The 22,769-nt window shown below is 36.0% G+C and overlaps 1 protein-coding gene across 1 annotated transcript in view; it reads right to left on the minus strand.

Annotated features, from left to right (window-relative positions):
* The window catches only part of KIDINS220 (kinase D interacting substrate 220), a 72,073-nt gene that overhangs the window by 43,218 nt on the left and 6,086 nt on the right, over positions 1 to 22,769 (minus strand). Inside the window, exons 2-16 of the mRNA XM_039715586.1 lie at positions 21,400 to 21,549; positions 17,147 to 17,245; positions 15,677 to 15,775; positions 14,597 to 14,695; positions 13,552 to 13,653; positions 13,029 to 13,127; positions 11,926 to 12,123; positions 9,936 to 10,034; positions 7,553 to 7,651; positions 6,669 to 6,767; positions 5,533 to 5,710; positions 4,851 to 5,015; positions 3,309 to 3,488; positions 2,792 to 2,957; positions 1,768 to 1,919 (exon numbers count right to left, since the gene is read on the minus strand). Coding sequence (XP_039571520.1) covers positions 1,768 to 1,919; positions 2,792 to 2,957; positions 3,309 to 3,488; positions 4,851 to 5,015; positions 5,533 to 5,710; positions 6,669 to 6,767; positions 7,553 to 7,651; positions 9,936 to 10,034; positions 11,926 to 12,123; positions 13,029 to 13,127; positions 13,552 to 13,653; positions 14,597 to 14,695; positions 15,677 to 15,775; positions 17,147 to 17,245; positions 21,400 to 21,507 — 1,942 coding nt within the window. The 5' untranslated portion in view covers positions 21,508 to 21,549. The remainder of the gene's footprint in view (positions 1 to 1,767; positions 1,920 to 2,791; positions 2,958 to 3,308; positions 3,489 to 4,850; positions 5,016 to 5,532; positions 5,711 to 6,668; positions 6,768 to 7,552; positions 7,652 to 9,935; positions 10,035 to 11,925; positions 12,124 to 13,028; positions 13,128 to 13,551; positions 13,654 to 14,596; positions 14,696 to 15,676; positions 15,776 to 17,146; positions 17,246 to 21,399; positions 21,550 to 22,769) is intronic.

A 22,769-nucleotide genomic window follows, 5' to 3' on the forward strand; every position in this document is an offset into this window, starting at 1 on the left:
TCAGTGATCAAAGAAGCAGCATTTTCCAAAGCAACAGTCTCTGTCTTTAGGACCTGTAAGATCTAGTGGTACATTTAGAAGATTGTTATCTTCTGGACACATTTGCTGATAACAAAAAACAGAACAGCAATGATCTGAAGCAAAATTATGATAGCTAAACATCAGAATTTGAACTGCAGGGGGAAAATCATATTTTTAATATGCTAAATAGAAAGAATACTCAAGGTTTATATGTGGCCCATATTATTCTCTATACCAAGGCATGAGCTGCAAAGGTTTTTCACATTGCTGACACAAGTGACTCATAGGATTGTGCTGCAGGACAAAGCAACAGAAATGCATCATGACAGAAGTGAGAGGCAAAATATGAAGGGGAACAGCTCAGATATAATTAAGTTCTAGACTGAAGTAGAAATGTAAGTATCCTCTTACTAGAAAGAGACAGAACTGGATTAGCGGGACACTTAAATATCATGAACAATGTCATGACAATTGAAAGAAGCATGTCTACGAGTTTACAGAAATAATAAAAATTAAGATACAGAAGGCTAAAAATAAACCTCTATGGAATTTCTGTGAACATCGAGAGGCAAGAAACCTATGACCCTGGACCTGTAAACAACTCAAGAAAGGGAGAGAATGTGCAAAATCATCAAATAGATAAAATAAATTTAAAAAAATCAATTAGATATTTAGACAGAGCACAGAAAGGCAACAGAGCAAAGAATATAAGTGAATGTAAGATTACAAATGAAAGGGAGAAGGTCAGTACTGCAAATAATCACAAGAAGCCAGCACTACATTGCCATTCCCAAGATATCTTCAGGAGCAATTACAGCATCATGAAAGCCGTTTCACCGAGATTAAGGAGAGGAACTGCAGAACCTAACATGGGAAAAAAGGGTGAAAAAATCCACACATCTCTTTCATAAAGAACACTTAGTGAATTTGAAAAAGAACAATGAGGAGTAAGTTGTGTTTAGCACATAGCTGAACATAGCAAACATAGTGTGTTTTTTCCAACCTCTGCAGGACAGAAGAGTCTAAACATTTCACTTTGTGAGAGGTGACAAATTCCTCAATTTGTACACAAAAAGAAATGAGAAGTAACTGACACATACTAAAATTAAAGTACAAATAAATCCTTGATTAATTTCAAGTTAAGCTCTAGTATTCCTTCACAATATCATACTGTACTCTGCAAATTTCTTTTTCTAGAAACCAAGAGATGAAACAGAATGAAAAAGCTTGTAGGATCAAGTGGGTACATTTCATCCCATATTACTAGTACTAATCACATCAATTTATAGGATTGGACCAACATGTTCTACACATTTATTATTTCCAAGAATAAATAGTGGTTACTCATAAAAGCTCTAAATTAAATTCTAATAAACCAAACAAACCTTTCATAGAAATCCACAAAAACATACATTTCCCTTTATTGGACTCAGACACATTGGCGTAATTGCTATGGAAGTATGCTGCATCTAAAAGGATGTAATATAAACATACATTTCCACTGACATTTCTGAAAACTATACTTCACAGGAGATACTTGTTTATTATATTAATAAAGTCAAAATTAGCAAACAATATGGGGCATTTTTTCTCTTCCAAACAAAGAGTTTCCCCTTCTCTATGACTTTCTGCATGGCTACAACAATTTCTAAAAAGAGCTTATAATGCAAAACACAGAAGCCCTGGTAACAGTGCACTGAAATGGAATAACTGGAAATGTCATTCAGGTAAAAAAAAAAATCCAACCTTGTGTATCTTCTGTCTTGAAAACTCGAAATAGCCTTGTTGCTAGGAAACCAAATTCCCTTTCACATGCATCAGAGAGGGTAGCAATCATCTCAGCCAGTGAAGTCTCTCCACCTACACTGGACAGTCTGTTGTAGTCTGTAAACAAAAATCTGAAAGAGAAAAAGCATGTATTTTGTGTACTTCAGAAAACTTCAAATATTTTATGGCAACTAAAATGAAAGTCTTGCTGCATCTCTGTAGTAAAAAGTTTTTTCAAGTAATACAAAATGTAAAACACTTTAATTTTTTTTAAATCTATATGGAATTTAACTACTTCCCCATTTATCAACCTCTTCCTTGCCCCACTTCCTATTCTAAAACTTGATTTCTAATACTTGAAAAGATAAAAACTGTCATATCACTAATAGTACCTCAGATGACAGTAAAAACATGAAAATATCTTTATGCTGTCAAACCATAATATTGACAAATATTTTCAAAACTGCATTCTGATCTATTTTCAAATATTTATAGAGAATTAGAAAAATATAGAAACACAAAATGACATAAAAGCACCAAAGAGAAGTCTTTAAGCAATAGAAGTAAATTAAATTTTCAAGCACACAGCATAAATTTTCTTGTTTTCAGGTAAACGAGAAGCTTTGAACAGTCTGATGCTCTACTTACAGGGAGGAAAAAAAACCCCAGACCTTAACAGAAGTAATCAGTGGAACAAGCATTAAACATAGATAATACATAATATACATAAATTCTTATTTTATCTGGTATGAATTTTCATTAGTGCAACAGCCAAACTCCCTAATTCTAAAAAGCACTTTCACCAACTTAGGTAGATATAATGTTCTCAAGAAAATCTTCTTTACACTGAAAAGTTTATTATTGTCTAGAGCTACTGTTTTTCTAACAGGAATCTCAATAACTTTTGATATGAAGCTAAACGTGCACATTAATACACACAGTTTGAGAAGTATCAGAGTGAGCCTGACTGATGTATTCAAAGTAAATAAATGAAATAACTAACCTGACAGGTAAAGCTTTAGTGGTTTGCTCTGGTAGCTCTGGTGGGTTCACAAACATGAGTTTGAGAAGCAACTCTAAATATCCAACATGTCTTGCCAATCTTGTACTTAACACCCAGGCCCAGTTCCATCTCTCCCCTTCTCTCCGGCCACCAAAGTAAATTACAGCTAAAATATTAAAAAGATTTTATGGTTTTAATTTAGTCAACATTGGCAACTGAAAGAATCATGAGGTCTGAACAGATAAAGTATGGCGTTCTGTAAAAATGTTATGAACTTTTAGCAGTTAGGTTAAAAATGAGAATGGTAAGAGTAACACAATGAAATTAATGAACAAAATCCTTCTTTGTTCTCAAGAATGCCCTCTCACAAATTACACACAAAGCAAAAGATCCAAAGGGGTCTTATTGTCTACAAAAACCATTTAGTATTTTTTATGAATGGCAAATGCATATCTACAAAGCAATATTTAATCCCAAAAATAGATAAAAACCTTCATGAATTCCATATATGACTTACTAAAGAAAATGTAGAGAACAGCTAATAAGCTGAGTGACACTGCTATTCCAAGCTTTGCGTCCACAGTGAAAGCAAGCAGTAAACCCAAACCCCCACACAGCAAGAGTGTGAGGAATACAACAAGCCAGGAGAACTGAAACAGAGGTTCAATCTGCTGTCCTGCAAAAGTCTTCATTTCATCTAAAACAAAAACACAAAGACCAGTTAACATATGAATTCACTAAAGAACAGATCATTTCTGAAAAGAACTTTTTCAGCAGACTGTATAACTTTCCCAATTAATGATCAAAAAAAAGACAATTATGCTTAAATTCTTCTTGAAACAGTACAAAACCTTAAGTTCTCATCCATGCAATGAATGAAAATATTTAAATGCACAATACTCAGATTCCTTGCTGCAGATTTTCTACTTCTGAAAGCATATTAAAAGTCATGCAATCCTCCTGCAAAAGTGTAAAACATATTTTATGACTCTGAGAAAAATAAATCCACCGTATCTGTCAAAAAATCCCACCCAACCCCCAAAATCTCAATCACTGAAACATGGACTGTGTTCCTCAAATAGTCAGATGTAAGAGTACAATGTGAAGGCTGTAGTATTAATTCTGTTTGTGGATTCTTATTTACTAAAACAGGAATTCCCGAAGGAACTTATTTTGGTTCTATGGAATAAGAAATAATAGATACACAATCCAAAATAAAAACAGGAATGAGGAACGGGAAGAAAACACTGAGGAAGTGTTTTAGAAATGTAAGAGCTCATCAGCAACAAATATCACAGTCAAAATATATACTCTTTTTGTTTATGACATGGAACAGGAGGTGAAAAAAATGACTGCAGTGATCCCATTTTGGCTAATAGAGAAATCACAGAAAGTAAGAAACACCAAGATTGTAGAACTATTTTGAATTATATTGAAGCATCTCAGAAAAACACCCTTTATAAGAAAATGCTAAAACTAAATAAGATTCCTATTTCTACCAGGAATAATATTGATTCATTTCATATACTGGATTTGCCTTCCTCTGTCATTTGAGAAAGTTCAAAAACCTCAAAATAAGAAATTATTTTGGAAAGGAAAGGGGAAGAAAACTAGATGCAAAGAACATACACTAAAGAGAATAAAATATTAATAGCCTGATAATTGTTCTTAAGCATTAAAAAGAAAAAGACACATAGGATGCACAATAAATAAACACTGGAGCAGAAGAGGTCTGAACCTTATCTGACACACAAACAGACCTAACAAGGCATATTTTGGCAGTCAGACTTTCTGCAGTTCCTAAAGGGTAGATTCACTGCTGCAGGAAACTCACAGAAAAATAGACAGAAGCACTTAAAGACTGTCTTGACATTGTATAAATTAACAAAGCAATCTATGGATGAACTGATCACAGTAAAATTTAAATCCTTTCATCACAGAAACAGAGACCAGATACAACATTACATGGACCAGCAACCCTCACAAAAACTAGTAACTCCAATGTGATACTTTTCATAGATAGACTGTAAGCACTGAAAAGACTAAATCGAGCTTTTACCTTCCAGTTTCTTAAGCAGGAAAGACTTTCCACTTCCCCACTGTGCATACAAGCCCACACAGATGGGTGGCTGCATGGTTGGTTCACTCAGAATATCAGCCAAAGCACTGCTGTACAGATCATAGCCCAGCATGTCACCGTCAGATTCAGTGGGAGACAAGTGTCCTGCAACACAAACACTGTGCTATACAACTTTGCTCTAAGAAAGCTCTCCAGTATGACAATTTTCATACATAAATCATGCCACGTTCACCCATATTTGTACATATACTCCTGCCCTAAAACAGCTGTTGTTCTTTGTACATTTCTGTTCCAAGGAATTTTAAATCATCCACATGAATGATAGATAATTATCACAACTATTAAAGCCTACTACAAGACTCAAGATCCCAAACCACAGGAAGTCAAAAAGTAATTCCCACACAAGCAAGATCCAAATAGAAACAAAGGGATGAACAGAAGTCACGTAGTATCTAATATCTAAAGTCAAAATAAAAGGTTATTTTACCTCTGCCAGGCTTTTAAGAGTGATGGGAGTTTTTCCCAACTGCTTACTTTTAAGCCTTCCTGTTAGGTGTAACATTAAAACATTAAAAGATCTGTAGTTGCCTTTCAATACATAATTGAATACACTGGATTGTCAATATGTGAGTGATTAAAAAAAAAGAATACTTATACTTACTGGCACCAAATATCTGTGTTAAAATACTCTTCTGGTGGCTACAGTCAATATTGTAAGGGGTTTCTCCTGCCTTGTTGGGTCTATAAAGCAATCGACCATCTTTTGGGTTTCTTAAGAGTAATTCAGCAAGTTTACGGCTTCTTCCACGAATAGCAATGTGAAGTGGAGTATCTCCTTTCTGCAATTAAGTGAAAAGATAGTAATAGCTAACATGAATTCCTAAGACTATAGACAGACTAAATGTTCAACACTGTTTCAGAAGCATTATTTCCTTGAAATAAATCTTAGGGCACTTTCAAAAGCATCAGTGCCTTACAGTAAGCATTTCTGCCCTTGAAAAAGCATTACAAATGCTTCAGAGAAGACATGTGAAAAAGCAGTTCTCAGAATGCTAAACCTCAGACACTGCCTTCTTTCTTAAATGCTTATTAATATCTTAAAGTTCATGAAAACTGTAGTCTGTGTAGAAACAAATGTCTACAGGCAAACTTAGAGACTTTTGGAACAACAGATAGTGCTTGTTAGAATTGTTTCAATGTCTGCTCAGACTTCCCCAAAAACTTCTCAGTAAAAGCTTTCTTATTGCATCAAATCAATATAATCACTTATTTGCCCTAAACAAGAAATTATAAAAGCAGCAAATATATGTTCCTGAATTTAAGAGGTCTGCAATCAAAGTAGGTAATGCATAAGAACCAATACATCAAGAAATACAGCAATAATCAGCTGTATTTGTCCTTGGCATCCTTTAGTTTCATGTCTATTAATCAAAAACTAACATTAGTGACAAATGACAACCATTCTTTATGCTCTTCTTAAAGTGTACTAAGAATTAGCTGTTTTATATGTTAAAGTTTTATTCCTCACCTGGATTTTTTTTCAAGTAATTAAGAGCACCTTAATACAAAACAAACCAAAACCCAACAATATAGTAGTGGTGGAAACAAATTTCCATTTAAGTGTTCCAATCTATTATTAAACATATGGGAGACTAAGCATTTAAGTCTTATTGTCTATTTAATTATTAACCATACGAGAAGCTCTCTTTCTGTATTAGCCTTGACAGCTCTCTCCAAAACCCTGATGCAAAACTAAAATTATTAAATATACTATAGTAAAGACCAAATATTCTTTACCTTGTCTACAGCAGAGACCTTAGCTCCTTTATCCAGAAGAAGCTCTACTATTTCAATATTTCTCATCTTGGTTGCCTTTATAAGTGGTGTTTCTCCATCCTAAAATGGAAAAGAAGGATGAATGCAAAGATCTCCATATACCCAAAACCAGGAAAAAGAAACAGTGATTGGGAAACAAATTAAACCAAAAAAATTTAAGATAATTAAAATTAAATGTGCTACTGTGCAAGCAACAACACTTTAGCACCTAGGTCTGTGAAAAAGTATCCCAGACCCAATTTTCTAGATTGATTAGTAACAAATTAAACCAAAAAATGTTAAGATAATTGAATGTGCTACTGTGCAAGCAACAACACTTTCACCTAGGTCTGTGAAAAAGTATCCCAGACCCAATTTTCTAGATTGATTAGAATCAAAGAACAAAATACATTTCTGTCAATAACAGTATCAAATAAAGAAAGACAAAATCCAGATATAATACAAGATATTTGAAAATATTTCAATGCTGTGCCAACTACTTCTCTTATTTTTTTCCTTACTGCTGCACATTCCTGAACTCAGGCCTAGCAATATCAGAGATCTCTTTCCTCAGTGTCCAGTAGCACTTACTCTTTACTTCTTATTGCTGGTCATGTCAAGGATGCTGAGGTAAAGAATCCACATGCTCCCTGCTATCCCTGTTTGCTATTTAACAGCAAATCATATTTATCAACACAGGGAACATGACTATTGCTGAGAAGCCTTATTTCACAAAAAAAAATTAACAGTGTTCAACGTACCAACACTTCACAAAAACTGAATGTGGTGTGATCTTCACATCACACAAGAACTGAGAAAAGAACTGATATTAAAAAAAGCAATTCAATTAAAATTCTAATTGTTACCTTGGTACATGTCTCAGTATCAGGGTTGCATTGCAAGATATCTCTCACCATTGTAGCATTTCCTTTCTCAACTGCCCAATATAAAGCAGTTTTATTATCCTAAAAATTAAAAAAGAGTATTAAACACTAATAGTACTTTCATTTGAACAGTATTTAAAGTACAACCATTTATATTGAAAATTGCAATAATACAGCAATTTTTAGCACAGCTGAAGGCAAAGGTCAACAAATAAAATTGGCACAGCTGAAGAATTTAGAGGGTAGGATGCAAATTTGGCTAAGGAATATATACCCATTTTGAAAACCTTTGTGAAATATGTTAAGAGCTTTAACAATCCAAGTAGACTTAACCTATCTTGAAAAAGTTTCTGAAACTACATGAAGGTATTCAGTTCTAACTCAAATATACAAATTATCTAATGAAATAAACCAACTTTTTTTCAGAGGTCCTGGAAGCTAGGAAGCTATAAAAGCAGATGGACAAGAAAGTCAACACAAAGTACCAGAATGCTGATCAGCCAGACATTTTATCAGTAAACCTGGGGGAAGGTTCATAGCCACAAATCTGCTTCTGTCATCTGTTTTTCCTCCCAGTGATGTGTGGATGCGTGCTACCCGAAGTCTTCACATATGGGAAGACTTTCACAATCTTTCTGTAGACTAGTGACTGCATCATGACTCTTTCTGTTTGATGCATATTTGTGTAGAGACATTTAAGAACAGCCTCTGAACACACACCTGCTTCTAAGCAGGAATGTCAAAGTGCCCCTTGCAGCCTTCTACCTTGCCTGCTTCTTTCATTTGCAGCTCTTTCTCTTCCACTCACGGGCTTCAGAGCAAACTGAGTTAAAAACCTTTCTCAACAGTTTAACAAGCCCAGTCACTAAGAATTCTTTCCTCTCCAATCACTTGAGTTTCATCTTCTCTGTCCTTCAGTGAGCTTCAGACATCAGCCTGAGCTGTACATCAGCTACACAGCCAGGTGCTCCCAGCTGGGTCCTTCCCCCTCCCAGAAGAGCTGAGGAAAACCCTACCTGAGCCCTCACCTGCCCCAACACCCACTCTCAATGGCCTTTCAGTCCTGTTTTATCTGCTGAAGGTATCTGCCAGCTAGTGACTGTATGAATGCATGATCGGCAAGGAACACTGCTGCTGGAAGGCTGCTCAAGACTCAGCAATATTTCTGAAACATCACAAATTTGAGCAGTCAACACACCTCCCCAGAACAGCCCAGCAGGCAGGTTCTGCACTGCCAAACAGCAGGGAAGTTGCTCCCAGCAGGGAAGTAACACTCATCTCCAATTTTGATACTGCTGGACCTAAACTATGATCTGAAGTGCAGAGCCAAAATGTCGCTCTGCTGGTACTGACTCCTGCTGTGCCTCCTGCTGTGCCACAGAGCATTCTCTAGATAACCACTGCAAATTGCCACTCAAGCAGCCTCACACTGCCAGAAGTCACAAGCTCCCCTGCTACCAAAGGTGTTGCATCCTCCGGCTGTTTCTGTATTGCTTCAGTCACAGCAAGATGTTTTAAAGCTTCAGATTTTAAACCCACGTCACAGCCAGAAGCTGAGACACAGGGGTTGCCAATGTCAGGTTAGAGGAAGAGATTCAAATGCTACTTTTTCTTGAGAATAAAAACTTGTTGGCTTCTCAGAGACACTCTGCAGCAGCAGCAGGCATTGAACCTTTGCAGCTCTCAGTGACTAGTTAGTTTTGTGTACCAACTTGGCAGAACCCAGGTGCCAACAAAGCAGAGTGATTTGAACAGCTTCAAGCAAAAGAAAGCAAGTTGAATGTAACAAACACAAGTACCATGCTGAATGAGAGAGCTTTCAGTAGAAGAGTAAAACTAATACCTTAATCAAAGGACAAAAAACAAAGAAGGGGTAGGTAGAAAACATGGAAATCACTAACAGTGTTTAACAGAATGCAACACAGAAAATTGGTCAAGATAAGAACCAACCAAACACAGTGACAGAATTGCTCTGATAATAGATATTATCTCTGGTGCATCACATTTGATTAATATTCTATTTAAAATATGATTAAAATCATTATATTAAGTGTCTTTTAAAGTATGTCATTATTCTAAATCTGTTCAGTAGTGCAGATGAAGTTCAGTTTACATCTTTTGCTTTTCAACCATTATACAATTAAATTAAAAAACTGTGCTTAACAAGCCATTACAATTACATGTATTTTATATCTTAAAACTTGCACAGCAACATGTGTATTTTACTGTTTGATGGAATTTGAATTTCTTACAGAGTAGACAGAGCAAACTTTAAAGCCCTGTTTTCAGGAAAACAGTATAATTATTTGGTAGACATTCACATCCTATTGAAGAAGTACTCTAACATTTACACTGTTGAACTTACCTGACCTCTGATATCTATATCAGCATATTTATGGAGCAGAGCCCTCACAATTTCAACATGACCACCTCTAACAGCCCCAATCAACACTGTATCTCCACTCTAAAAAAAAATTGTGAAAGAATAATGAACATGAATTAACATTATTTACCAACAAGAAATGCAACAGAGAATGAATTATAGCTTCCAAATATGCATGACGCCTATTTACATGAAGAAATCTCCACTCATTTTAAAAACGAAAGATACAGAAAACAGAAGTAGTTCTGAAAAAATGGGTATAATAGAAAAAATTCTTGACTTTTTTTTTAATTGTTCAGGAAAGCAAATACTCCATAAATAGGTCTAGCTTAAACCACTATCTTAAAAACCCAGCATAAATTAATAATAAATATGAAAAAAGCCAAACAGGGAGACCACACACTCATAGTAATAACCTACTTACAATCAAACAAGATTGTCTGTCTCTCTGAGATGTTTCATAGCTGACAAAAGTTCCTCAAGAATTTTAAATAAATTTATGCCTTTATTTTTCTGCAGATTTGACTGCTATCTTGTTCATATACCATGCTATTATAAAGAAAAAAGCAAAAGGCTAATTTCATCTCAGATCAAAATAAAAAAAATTGTTGCGGCAAATGGAGTTGTACATACATAAAACAAAGTTACAGTTGTGCTTAAGGCTTCTGATTTTAACACACTGTAAGAATTTCAGAAATTACTTTATATTCCTGAAACTACCTAGTACTCTTTTTAGGATGAAATAAAAATAAATAAATAAAAGCATAGCAAAATCACAGGTGTGGAACTCAGAGAACTCAGCAGCAGGAAATGCTCCATTAATCAGTCATTACATACTTGGCTGCAAACCAAGAAATTTTCTTTATCAAAACCTACTCTAGCATCTGGAACTAAGAGCACTCATTGTTAGGTGTATTTTTGGAATACAGTCAGCTGTGCTGAAAGCTGTAATTTCTCCTTCCTGAAAGCACAGAAATGCAGATCGTTGTAGAACACTGTGGCAAAAGAGGTGCTAAGAGGCACTGCAATGTATTTTCTTAAATATTTTAAGTTTGCTTTTGTATGTGCCCTGAGGTAAAATTTGTTGTGACATGCCTGTAGGTCAGTACACAGCCATCTAAGAAATGCACTGACACTTGAAATACAGGAAAATGCATCCAAAACAATTTTAAATTTATGAGGCAAATATTAGAAAGCTTTCCTCTATTCTCTGCAACTCCAAGCAATCCAACTAATGCAATGTCAAAAACATATTACCCCTCTGAACTAAGTCACTGACCCTGACAGAGACATCTAAGTTCAGGTATCTGACCAACTACAGCCTCGAGGCTGCAGTGCTTGACCTGTCTCTGACACTTCAGAAACACCTTCCTGTCAAGAGGGCACTGCAGAGAGTCCAAAGCACCTGTGTAAATAACCAAATAAAATCCTGAGCTGCCAGCAAGCACATTCACACTGTGGGCACTGCTCATGTCACATCTCTACTGAGTAATGCACCTATGGTCAGGTATCCAGCATTACATTTACATCTCTTAACCCAAAGCTGAAGTCTCCCTCTCATATATGCAAGTTTTCTAGTAAAAAGTTTCATTGTAAAAGATAAAGGTACATGCTGAATACATTCTTTTTTACAGAATCCACAATTTACAGTTTTAGCAGCACTACCTCACCCCAAACCTACAGATTAGTTCAGTATTAGTCTTAAGTTACAGACATGTCAGATTCCCTCTGTTCTCAATTCAAGCATCTCAAAGAAAAAGAGTAGTTTCAGGAGTTTATCCTTTACCTTCACATGGCAACATTTAGCACTTAACGTACTTGTAAAAGAGCAATACACAAAAACACCCCTAGATGGCAGAAAAATTAGAAAGCCAGAAAAATCACATATTTACAAATCTGCATACACTGGTATTTAAACATAAACTATATATATATATTTGTAAAATGACAATTATGATGAAAATTGACTCACTCTGTCAGGAATGTTCACATAAGTCCCAGCATCAAGAAGATCCTGCACAATTTCAGTATGTCCCTCCTTTGATGCAATCATCAAAGCTGTATTTCCGTCTTTATCTGTTAGGTTTACATTTGGGTTCCTTTTCAGTATTTCTTTTACTGAGTCAGTATAGCCACCCTTCACTGCTACAATAAGTGCAGTCATGGAATTCTTTAAATAAAACGGAAAGATTTTATTGTACAGTGGATATAGCAATCATCATTATATCAGCAGTTCAAATAAGAGAACAATGACATCACTCTCTTAATCACCCAAATGCTACTTCAGTTTTGTCTTTTAAAAGTGCACCAAAAACAGGCTTTTTAAAAACAAAGAAATAAACTAAGAGCAATAGTAAAGAAAACTTCAAATGCAAAAAGTAAAGTTCAGATCAGTTTATTCTATCTCCTGAATGCCACACATTACAAATTTTCTTGTCACATGGGAACATAATATTATCAAAGCACCCAGGTCTACCAATACTGTTCAAAAAGAGGACTTTTGAAGAACTTCACAAATAATCATATAAATAACAAAAGTTTTCCTAACCTTCCACTTAATTTTAAATGTACTGTGTTTTTGTTTTGACAAGCAATTTAAATGTAATCTGTTTTATTTAAAACCAATATGCAGCTGAAACTTCTGAAAAAAAATTCAATTTCTGAAAAGTTGCAGTTACCATTATTCTTTTCAAAAGATGATTTGTGTTTGATTTATTTTTCAAATGAGGAATAAGATATTTGATGTATCAGGCATGGATACTGAATGAATTTTGACAGCATTAACCTTCAGACAACAATTAATTATCAGATAAATTAATTTATGGCCATTAAAATTAAAACTTAACATAGCGGTGTGTGTGTACTCTCAATACAACTCCCTAGTTACATCACAGTTTTCTTAAAAGGCACAAAGAAATTTCAGTAACTCTCACATGCAGTCAGCAAATAGCTGAAAAGCAAACACTCCAACACCAACATTTCATCTTGTCTCATGTATTTCTTGGTATTTGTTTTATTAAAAAACCCAAACAGGACACACAGATGTACTTGTCACTGGAAAATGCAGTTACTTACAGCTCCTTCTTGGTCAACATCAGCTCCCATCTGCAGCAGGTATTTCACACACTCCAAATGCCCCTTCCTTGCTGCCCAAACCAGTGGGGTGGTTCCATACTGAAAAATTCACAACATTTTATCATACTGTTTTCTGTATTTAGTATCCCATACAATCTAGTATTTATCCTATACTTCATTGCTTTAGTTTTTACAAAAATATAATTTGGTCTTGCAAATTAACACAAGCATTTGAAAAGCCACTTCCATTTTTCTTTTGTAGACAGCTGTAAGAATTATTTTTCTATACAACCTAGGATAGCAAGGTTGCCAATAGCTCTGAAAACAGAAATATGTTCACAACCATCTTGAGCATACTATGGAAAAATCTTTTTCAAGCATAACACCTTAGTCTAGCATGCTTACTCTAATGTCATGGTTAAAATATAACAGCAAGTGTTTTTCTAATCAAGAACTCAGATTTCCTTTCACAAGAAATTCATCAAACATTACAGAAATTAAATATTATATAGGTATAACTTACTTTGTCAGAGCAGTTCACTTTAGCTCCATGCTGCAGTAAGAGATGGACTATATCTGAGTGGCCACGTCCTGCTGCCCAAATGATTGGATAAACACTGTATTGCTTAGAATTAAAAAAAAAAAATAAATAGTCTTAAGCATTTTCATTATTTTACATCAACAAAACAAGTCTCAAGAGAAGTTAAACACATAGAAGAATGAATATACAGAAATAAATCCAACTACATTACCAATAATAGTTATCTAGTACATTACCTAGATGATATCTAGGAAGATGTCCACTGTTTTGAACCAGTTTTGCTTTATAACTCTTTAAACAAGGTTTGTAAATTCACACCCTTGTCTTAATAGGAACAGTTGTAAGGCAGAAAGGAAGCCATAGACAGCTGTGTAATACCCCTAAGTAATGAGGACTACAGAGGAGTTGTGCCATGCACACAGACACTGCATATATAAACATGAGAAAATCAACCATCACAAAGGTTGTTCTGGCCACTGGGGTTCTTCCTTCATTGTTCATTGCCTCAAAGTGCAGAGAACTGTCAGTATAAAGAAATTCTTCAGTGCCTACACTTCTGTAGAAAATGCTTACAAATGAACTAAATCTCAAAATCTTAGGTTTTTTTAATTCTCCAACATGAATGATATATGTTCATATAATCTAAATTATTATGGAACAATTAAAGCAAATTATGGTTTCTACATTGCACACATTAGTTACTCCATTAACTTCTACAGATGCAGAAAAATGACAGTTGTTACACAAGTAACATTAGATACACTACTTATCTTTTCCATTAATTCCTCTCCTGATAATTTGAATCTCAGTATGAGCTATACACTCATTTGCTTCAATTAAAAAAATTCAAAATTATTAAAAAAGCCAGTGGCAATCACACAGATTATTAAAGTAAGCTCATTATAAAGGACAGTAAAAAATGTCATACTGCAAAAAAATACAAAATATTTGATCCAGATAATGAGATGAGTGTACAATTCAGGACTTCAAACACTTGGGAGAAGGAGATGTTTAAACTAAAACTTACCATGCCTGTGATGTTTGGATTTGCTCCTTTCTCAAGCAGCAGTTTAGCCACTTCAGTACGGCCTTTGTATGATGCCCACATCAGGGCAGTCCATCCTCCCTAGCAAACAGAATTGTAAAAACTGAAAAATACATAGAAATATAACTAATGACTTTTATTTCATTTTGTATTTGTCCTAAGACTATTCTGCAAATTCTAAATATAGTAAGGACTGACCACACAATGTTGTAATCCTATTTATTCAGAATAAATAATAACCTCCTGCATGGAAGTACCAATTTCCTGTTATATGCAAAACCTGGGAAAACATCATGTTCTTAATGCTGCTGAACACTGAATTCAGATTTCAAATGCATACAAATCCAACCACTGGATTAAAAAAAAAACAAAAAAAACCCAATAAACACATAAATATCTTAAAACAAAGTCTAGATTGGAAATCAATTAACATGCAAAGTTTACTTTTGATTTTTGTATCAGGGAGTAATAAGAGCAATTAATTTCAAACTACACTGGTGTGCTCATTTAAGTTTGTAAGCTAGGAGACAATGAGGTTTCACTGCCTAAGGCATTTGACAGGTCAGGTAAACAAATATAATTTTTAAATAACAGTATGCCTCCAATAACTGTAAGCACAGTTTTTATTTATTTCTTAATAATACACTTTTGGAGATGTGAAAGATCCCTCTGATTGGCAGAGGTCTAGAAATCAAGCACTTGGCCATGCGAATGTGCTTAATGTTAACCAAAACATCTTGGTTAGTGAACATGCTTCAGCTTTCAGACAGAGTGCAACTTCAATGAAAGGAAGCACTTGAACTCATCCCTAGTGGTTTTTCACATTTTAACTTAAGCAGAACAAAATTAGTCCTCACAGATACCTACTTCCATCTTCTGTCAATGGGGACAGTTGACATCTTCTGTCAATGGCTCTTCAGGGCCAGCTAACCTCACACTCATGTCAGCAGCTTTTATAACTCTTTAGATGGACTGGACTGTAGTGCCCACTTTCCCAGAGTAAAAGTCTCCAACTCACAGAACTGTTTTTCTATTTTATTTTTACACTAAGCCAACACATACCAAATCCCGATGCTCCAAACTGACATTATAATTGAGTAGCTCTGCTACAATAGCTGCATGTCCTTCTTTAGCTGCTGAAATAAGAGCTGTCCAGTTATCCTAGAAGAAAAGGAAAAAATGTTATAAAGTATTATTCAATATTTCAATACAAGTAACCTCGTTTTCCAAATGTTCAATCCACAACAGGAAATACATACAGAAGCCCTTAAAATAGCTGTTCTTTTAAAAAATAAGAATAGTACTAATAAACTCACAGCATGCCAGTCATACACACAGAAATACAGAGCAACTACTCCAAATCTCCCCTCCAGTTATGTCCTCTCCTACCCAATATCTAGCCCTTTCCACTCCTCAGTTCACTGCAGGAGGAAGCACATACAAAGGATTAGAAAATGAGGTCAAGGTATTAAAAACTGCTGAGAGGGAACGAGATGCTAACCAAGACCACAGAAAACAGTGGCACTAAGTCTCCACATATAGTGTGTGACAGCACTCAAGGGACTGATATGCAGGGTAATCCAGACCACAGCTTTTCACACTTCTGATCACTTCAGGAAGATGTATTTCCCTTTGCATTATGCTTATTTCCCTCTCACTGCTCAAAGCTCATCCAGGTGTGGATTGATTTTTTATATGCTACACACTTGTAAAATATAGCAACAGTTCATAAGGTAGCTGTTCTTCCTAGAAGTATAGAAATTGTGGCATTTACTGCAACTGTAATAAAATGTCTCATAACAATAGACACTTAGTTGGTTGGTAGGTTGTGGTTGATTTGGATTTTTTAGGTGACAGATTCCACAGAAGACCTTTCCTGGATATCCATGCCGCTACACTTAAACTAAGTGCAGAAGTAAAAAAAACAAGTAATATCCTTTTCCTGGTTATCACTCCTCACTGGAATAAACTGATCTTTCAAAACTTTCTAACAATATCTCTGTTCTATTCACCCCTTTTGAGCATCTTTCATCTGGAGTCAACCTCTTTTGCTGAGGCACAAAGACAATTCACAAATGTGAAACCCCTCTGCCACTGTTCTGAAATAAACCTTTAAACTAAATTCTCTCTAGGTATTTACTGGAAAAACATCAAAACCAAATTAAAGAACACCAAACAAATAAAAATTCAACCCACTGACATTCCTCAACAACACTGAGATCAGCAAAATCACTTGGACCTCATCTTTGATGCTGTATTTCTCTATTCTGATTTCCCAGAAGAAACACCAGCAAATGCAGCAGAGATCAAGATGTTTAAAGCATCGGAGGAATATCCCTGCTCTTCATGAGGGCCAGAGAAATACAAGAGCTAAGCAATTTTGTATAAAATGTCTCTTATATGTCATCATTTTCCACCCGCTTTTTCCCCCCCCGAGCTCAACACTAACCTAAATTCCCTCTCTTTGCCTGCCTCTTGAAATTTCTTGTTCTTCCACTGTTAGGTGCCATCCCATAAAACACTAATACTTACTGCATCTTCCAAGTTGCAATTAGCTCCCTTCTTGAGAAGCTCCTGGACAATTTCTAAATTGCCTTGCTCAGCAGCCAACATAAGTGGAGTCTGGCCATTCTGAAATCAAAGTGACAGGAAAATAGATGCATTGGGAAATGATGACAATGACACACATACCCACACAATAAAACCTAGAAACTACAGAGCAACATTGTTTCCATTTTTAATTGCCACTGAGAAGTAGTAAGGAGTGGTGTTGAAACCACATGGCATACTTGCAATAAAAATGGAGAATATCCTGTCCATGGGAGATTATCAAATAAACACAAAAAATCCCTAACATTTCAGACATTAAAAAGGGCTACTAAAAGGAAAAAAGTTACATTATTAAATATGTACCTTTTTGAATGATCTCCTCGCTGAAGACATCTCTACAACTTGGAATAACTCATTCACATTGTAAAAAAATTAATAAAGAAATATATCTACCTTAAAAACCACAATGGAGATTAAAACATGCACACTGATTCAGAGGAGCAGTTGCTAAAACCTTACAAAAAATAGTCAGGTTATATACCCCACTTTTATCTCACAGCCCAGGAAATACAGACATCACTCCTGTCCTCTGCAACACGGGTTCTTAGCAGACAGTCTCATCTCAGGGAAGATGAAAGAAAGAAAATCCGGTTTATTTGCCTTCAGAAGTATTTTTAAAGTCAGTTAGAATCTGTCACCCTTCCATCAGCCTACTTTTTTGTCAGCAAATTTCTGAGATGCAATTGTTCTGTATGCTGAAAAGTAAAACTTGCTAAATTTTACAGTAAATTTATTAATTACAAGTTTAAAAATTAAGAGTTTTCCTGACCTTGTTTCTGTTTTTAATCTCCACCATATAGAAAACTCAAATTAACTAGTTTTTTAATAATGCAAATGCTACATGTTAGGAGCTATATACCAGCAGTTCCCCTGGAAAGAATAAAAATCAATGCAGAATCACAATCCAGTAATACCACTAATCTCCATAATTGAAACTATTAACACACGATTATTAAAGATACTTGATGACTCTTTCTGCTCTTTACACACACAAAATCACAGAAATGTATGGATTCTTTCAAAAATGCTTTCTGGCCCACCAGCTGTTCCTTATGTAATTACATTTTTAAGGTAATTTTTCACAAAGAAAAATTATGCCCTCATGTAAGTTTATGTTATAACTGTACATTGTATACATTCAAAAGGACACCGTTGCTTTTAGATCCTAAATTATATTTTGTATTAACAAGAAGTAGTTTTAGGTCTGGTCATTAAAAAAAAGGAATTAAAATGTTCAAAAAAATCAAGAGAAAATAAGATGCTACTTTTTAGAAAAGAACAGCTCTCTTTGGAGGAGAAAACAGAAATCCTGACTGACCACTCTTCGTTCTGTGACAACATCACTGGTCAGTGCAGGCAGAGCTGAGACATTGTTTATGCCATATCTAGCAAGGATTTCAACACTGTCTCCCACAACAACACTTAATGAAGAACAAGCTAGACACATGGATAGTGAGGTGGACTGAAAGTGGCTGCAGTGCTGAGCTCAGAGCACTGGGATCAGCAGTACAAAGTCCAGCTGGAGGCCAGTCACTAGTGCAGGGAATCAATAGTGGGATCCTATTTAACCCTTTCATGAAGGACTGGGGCAATGGCACAGAGTGCACCCGCAGCACCTTGGCAGCCTGGACAAAGCTGGGAGGGGCTGAGAGCAGCTTGTGCTGCCATGCAGAGGGCACTGACAGGCTGGGCAGACAGAACCTTACTGCTCTGAGTACTGGTGTCTGGTTGGGATGTCCAGAGGGAACTGCACTGAATCTTTGTGAAGAGAGGCTGGGACTGTCCTGCACCAGACACAAGCAATTCCAGCTGGCTCCAGCCAACCCACCTCAGGACACAGGACTAGGTAATTTCCCAGGATTCCTTCCAAGCAGTGCTTTGACAAAACAGATAAAACTCCCTATTTTAGCCTGACCATTCTTCTCACCTCAACAGTTACTATTGCTATCACTCTGATTGTCTTCCACAAGTGGGTAACACAAAAAGATAATACATTCCAAATAAAAGTATGTCTGGATAAGAAGAGGCTATGGATGGTAAAATTATTCCCTTCTGTAAGAAGTGTCATACAGCTGCAGACTGGCTTTAGTTTTCTGAAACAGATGTAAAATTTTCTTTAGGGGTACTGAAAACATCCTTCTCTTTTTGTTAGAAGACTCCCAAATGTAAGTATAATGTTATAAGGTTTTAGCAACCATCACAAAGATTTCACCAATACAGAAACAAAAGACAATTATTGTATCTGTGACCTCCAGATTAATTCTCAAAAGTTGTCCAAGAATCTAGACACTCCACAACAACTAAAAGCTCATATTTCTCTCACACATCAAGTACTGTCTATCTGTACATCACAGCTCAGTGTAAGTGCTGGAATAACCAAATTATAAAGGAGCACATCTGCATCTTTTTGAGGAAACCAATTAGTAGCATCACCTCACAGGTCAGCAGTCTCACAACCCGTGAGAGAACAGAAAATTCAGAATTAAACATGCAGAAGCTCCTTCAGTACCAAGAGCAGAAAGAAAGGCACATCAAGGGAAAGTGGAGGCTGTTAGGATCAAACTGCATCACACAAAGCAAGCATCTATCATTAGTTGTTAATTCATGTGTCTGGTATGAGAGAGAAAAAATCTCACAAGCAGAAGGATGTGCAGAGAAAAGGCAGAGAGGCTGAGACTTGCTCCACTTAACTGAAACTGGTGGTGTTAATGCAATAAAACTATTCATACACAAACTGACTGGGACATCCCAGCTTTTCTGGCAACTGACCACAGTGGAGATTAAAAGGGTTGGTAACAATGTGGGTGATCCGACCAAGTCACAAGTCACTGCAGCCTGGGAGGTCCTGGCATTAGCAAACCTTAGCTTGCCAGCAATCTTTTTAGATCTCCAAAGGCACTCTCCTTTTGGTATGTTCCTTTAACCCAAGAAGAAAAGATGTCTTGGCAGGTCCAAAAATGGAAACTAAACAGCACTCAAAGCCACTGATTTCCAAGGAAGAGCTATCATTTAAACAAAAATCCTCTTATTATACATACAGAGCATGCCCGCAAGGGGTCTGAAACTGATGCAAACCACACGTCTGACTGCAGAAATTACCTCCTCCAATGCAACAGATAAGAAGACTGAAAACAATAGGTATCAGGGAAATGATCTCTGCAAAAAAGGCAGCTAATGAAACCCAGAACTACATTTAGTCCCACCAAAAAGTGAAGAAAAATTTAGAAAAGAAGGTGAAGGCAGTGACACTTGATAAAATCAATACGATCTGTCTGATTTCGGCCATGTTGCTGAAAGGAACTGCCAGCAGAGGAAACAGACATTCCCCTTCTCAGATATGCTACATGCCAGGTGGTGAGGTTCATGTGTATGCTCTGAATCTTAAAATTTCTCCCATCTGAAATGCCTCAGCGTATGTGCACACACAGCATGGAACGAATGTGCCAACAATGAAAGAAAACTGTCTTAACTGAAACCAGATCTAACAATGACAGTAAGGCTAAATTCTGTACATTGTTTTCACACTTGCATGATGCTTTTTGGGTTTGAGTAACATACACTATTGGACTTCTTTCCAAAAAAATATTCTTTCCATCTTATGCAGATTTGAAATATTATCAAAAAAACAGATTCTGAATAACTGCCATATATACTCCCTATTGTGTATCACAAATTTTGTGTACTCCTGGTAAACTCTAGACTTGCTTCTTGGATACCTATTTTTTTCATCTAGATGAGCATATGCTCATCTAAGTTGCAATACAAGTTCTTAATTTAGATTGTATAACAAAGTATCTCTTGACTGAAAACCATGATGTGAGGCAAGGGTTATCATCATACCAGGTTTCACCACAACATGAACAGGGCATATGCAGCTGGATCTGTGAGCTAAGAAACAATTCTTAGCCAGAGAAATACAGGTATGAACTCCATTCACAAAGTAAGGATAGACTGCATTTTCCAGCTCAGAACACTCTAGAAAGCAGATACTATGAAAGATGCTTGAGGAGCTGTCAGAGACTAAACACGCAGTGTTCAGGTTATGCATAGGTAAGCAATCACTTCAAAACAAAACTGAAATTTGTATATTAAATAACCAGTGTGATCTCACTGATTATTCATTCTATAGTTAATAAACAGCAATGTGAAACGGACCTTTTCAAAAATCATCTTACCTCATTTCTCTCATCAACATCCCTGCATTTCTCAAGAAGTGCTTTCAGAGCAGGAACATTTCCTTCTTCTACGTAGGTCAACAGACTCTGACTCATCAGACTCGCCATCTTCACACACTATTTAAAGGGCTTCTAGATAACAAAGCTTGCCTGTATTTCAGGAAAGAGAAAAAACAACAAAGCATAAGTAACAGCTATGACATTTGACATTAGAAAGCAGGAATTGCATATGCTAATAAGTTATTGGCTGGGTACAAACACCTGCCATTCTCTTCAACAAAACACTTTGGAGATGTGCATTAAAAGGCACTACGTTTCCATGAAAACTCTTAACTCTCTCTAATTCTTAGAAAATTACAGAAATTATTCTACCTGTTTTGTGCTGTCTAAATAAATATTTTGAATGGAATGCACATAAATATATACAACATTATAGGAATATCTGTTTATGCTACATACTTTATATATACTATTTAAATATAATCCTTATCCTTGATGTGTGTAAGCAGAGCATTGAGACTAATCAGCATTACAAAATACAGTGATGCTATCTAATCTGCAGCCATATGGAACTCTGAGAAACACGACTTACTAATCAGTTATCACCAACTTTATGCAGACATGACTGCATGTGATGGCACGTTGTTAACTCAAGAGTCAAATGTAACATTGCTTCTGTTAACTGATTGTGTTTTTAACTTCTAATATGCAAGACAGCAAAGGTTTTTCTTTCTTAAGGCAGACCACTAAGAACCATTTCAGACTTCCTAAAAAGCTGTGCCCAATAAGTTCACAGCACCAGTAGTACTACCGTGCCAAATTTACACACACACAGGGACAGAAGCTGAGTCAAAATTTAAGTTTCACTGGAGGCAGAAGAGGTCATGGGGCTCCACCATCCTTACATACCTTTCTCCTCACCAGTGGCTGACACGATCATGCACTCTGCCTTTTTCTTGTAACAGCAGAGGAAAACCTCCAGTTTAGTGTTAGCTAAAGCCCACTGCTTAGGCTATTCTCTCCCAGGGAGAAGCCAAAGACTAGTGGATTCCCAGGAAAATATTCTTACTTTTATTTTCAAATCAAAGCAGACAATGAATTTTTCTGTGCTTCCAACTGAAGTGGGAAAAAAGAGATGAGAGGAAGCCAGCAAGAACTTCCATGTGCTTAGCACAGAGAAGTAAGTTTAGATTTGAAGATTTAAATCAAATAATCCAGCTCTACCTTAAACTGCTTACATAGTCTGCAACACCATCCCTTCTCCTTCACCAAGTAAGGATATATAGTCATACACACTGTTGTGAAGGTATGTTAGATACTACCTGAGCTCACCTACAGCACTGCAGCCATCAGATGACTCATATACAGAA

Source organism: Passer montanus, unplaced genomic scaffold (genome assembly GCF_014805655.1).
Source record: "Passer montanus isolate IOZ18808 unplaced genomic scaffold, ASM1480565v1 scaffold34, whole genome shotgun sequence".
NCBI classification, from domain to species: domain Eukaryota; kingdom Metazoa; phylum Chordata; class Aves; order Passeriformes; family Passeridae; genus Passer; species Passer montanus.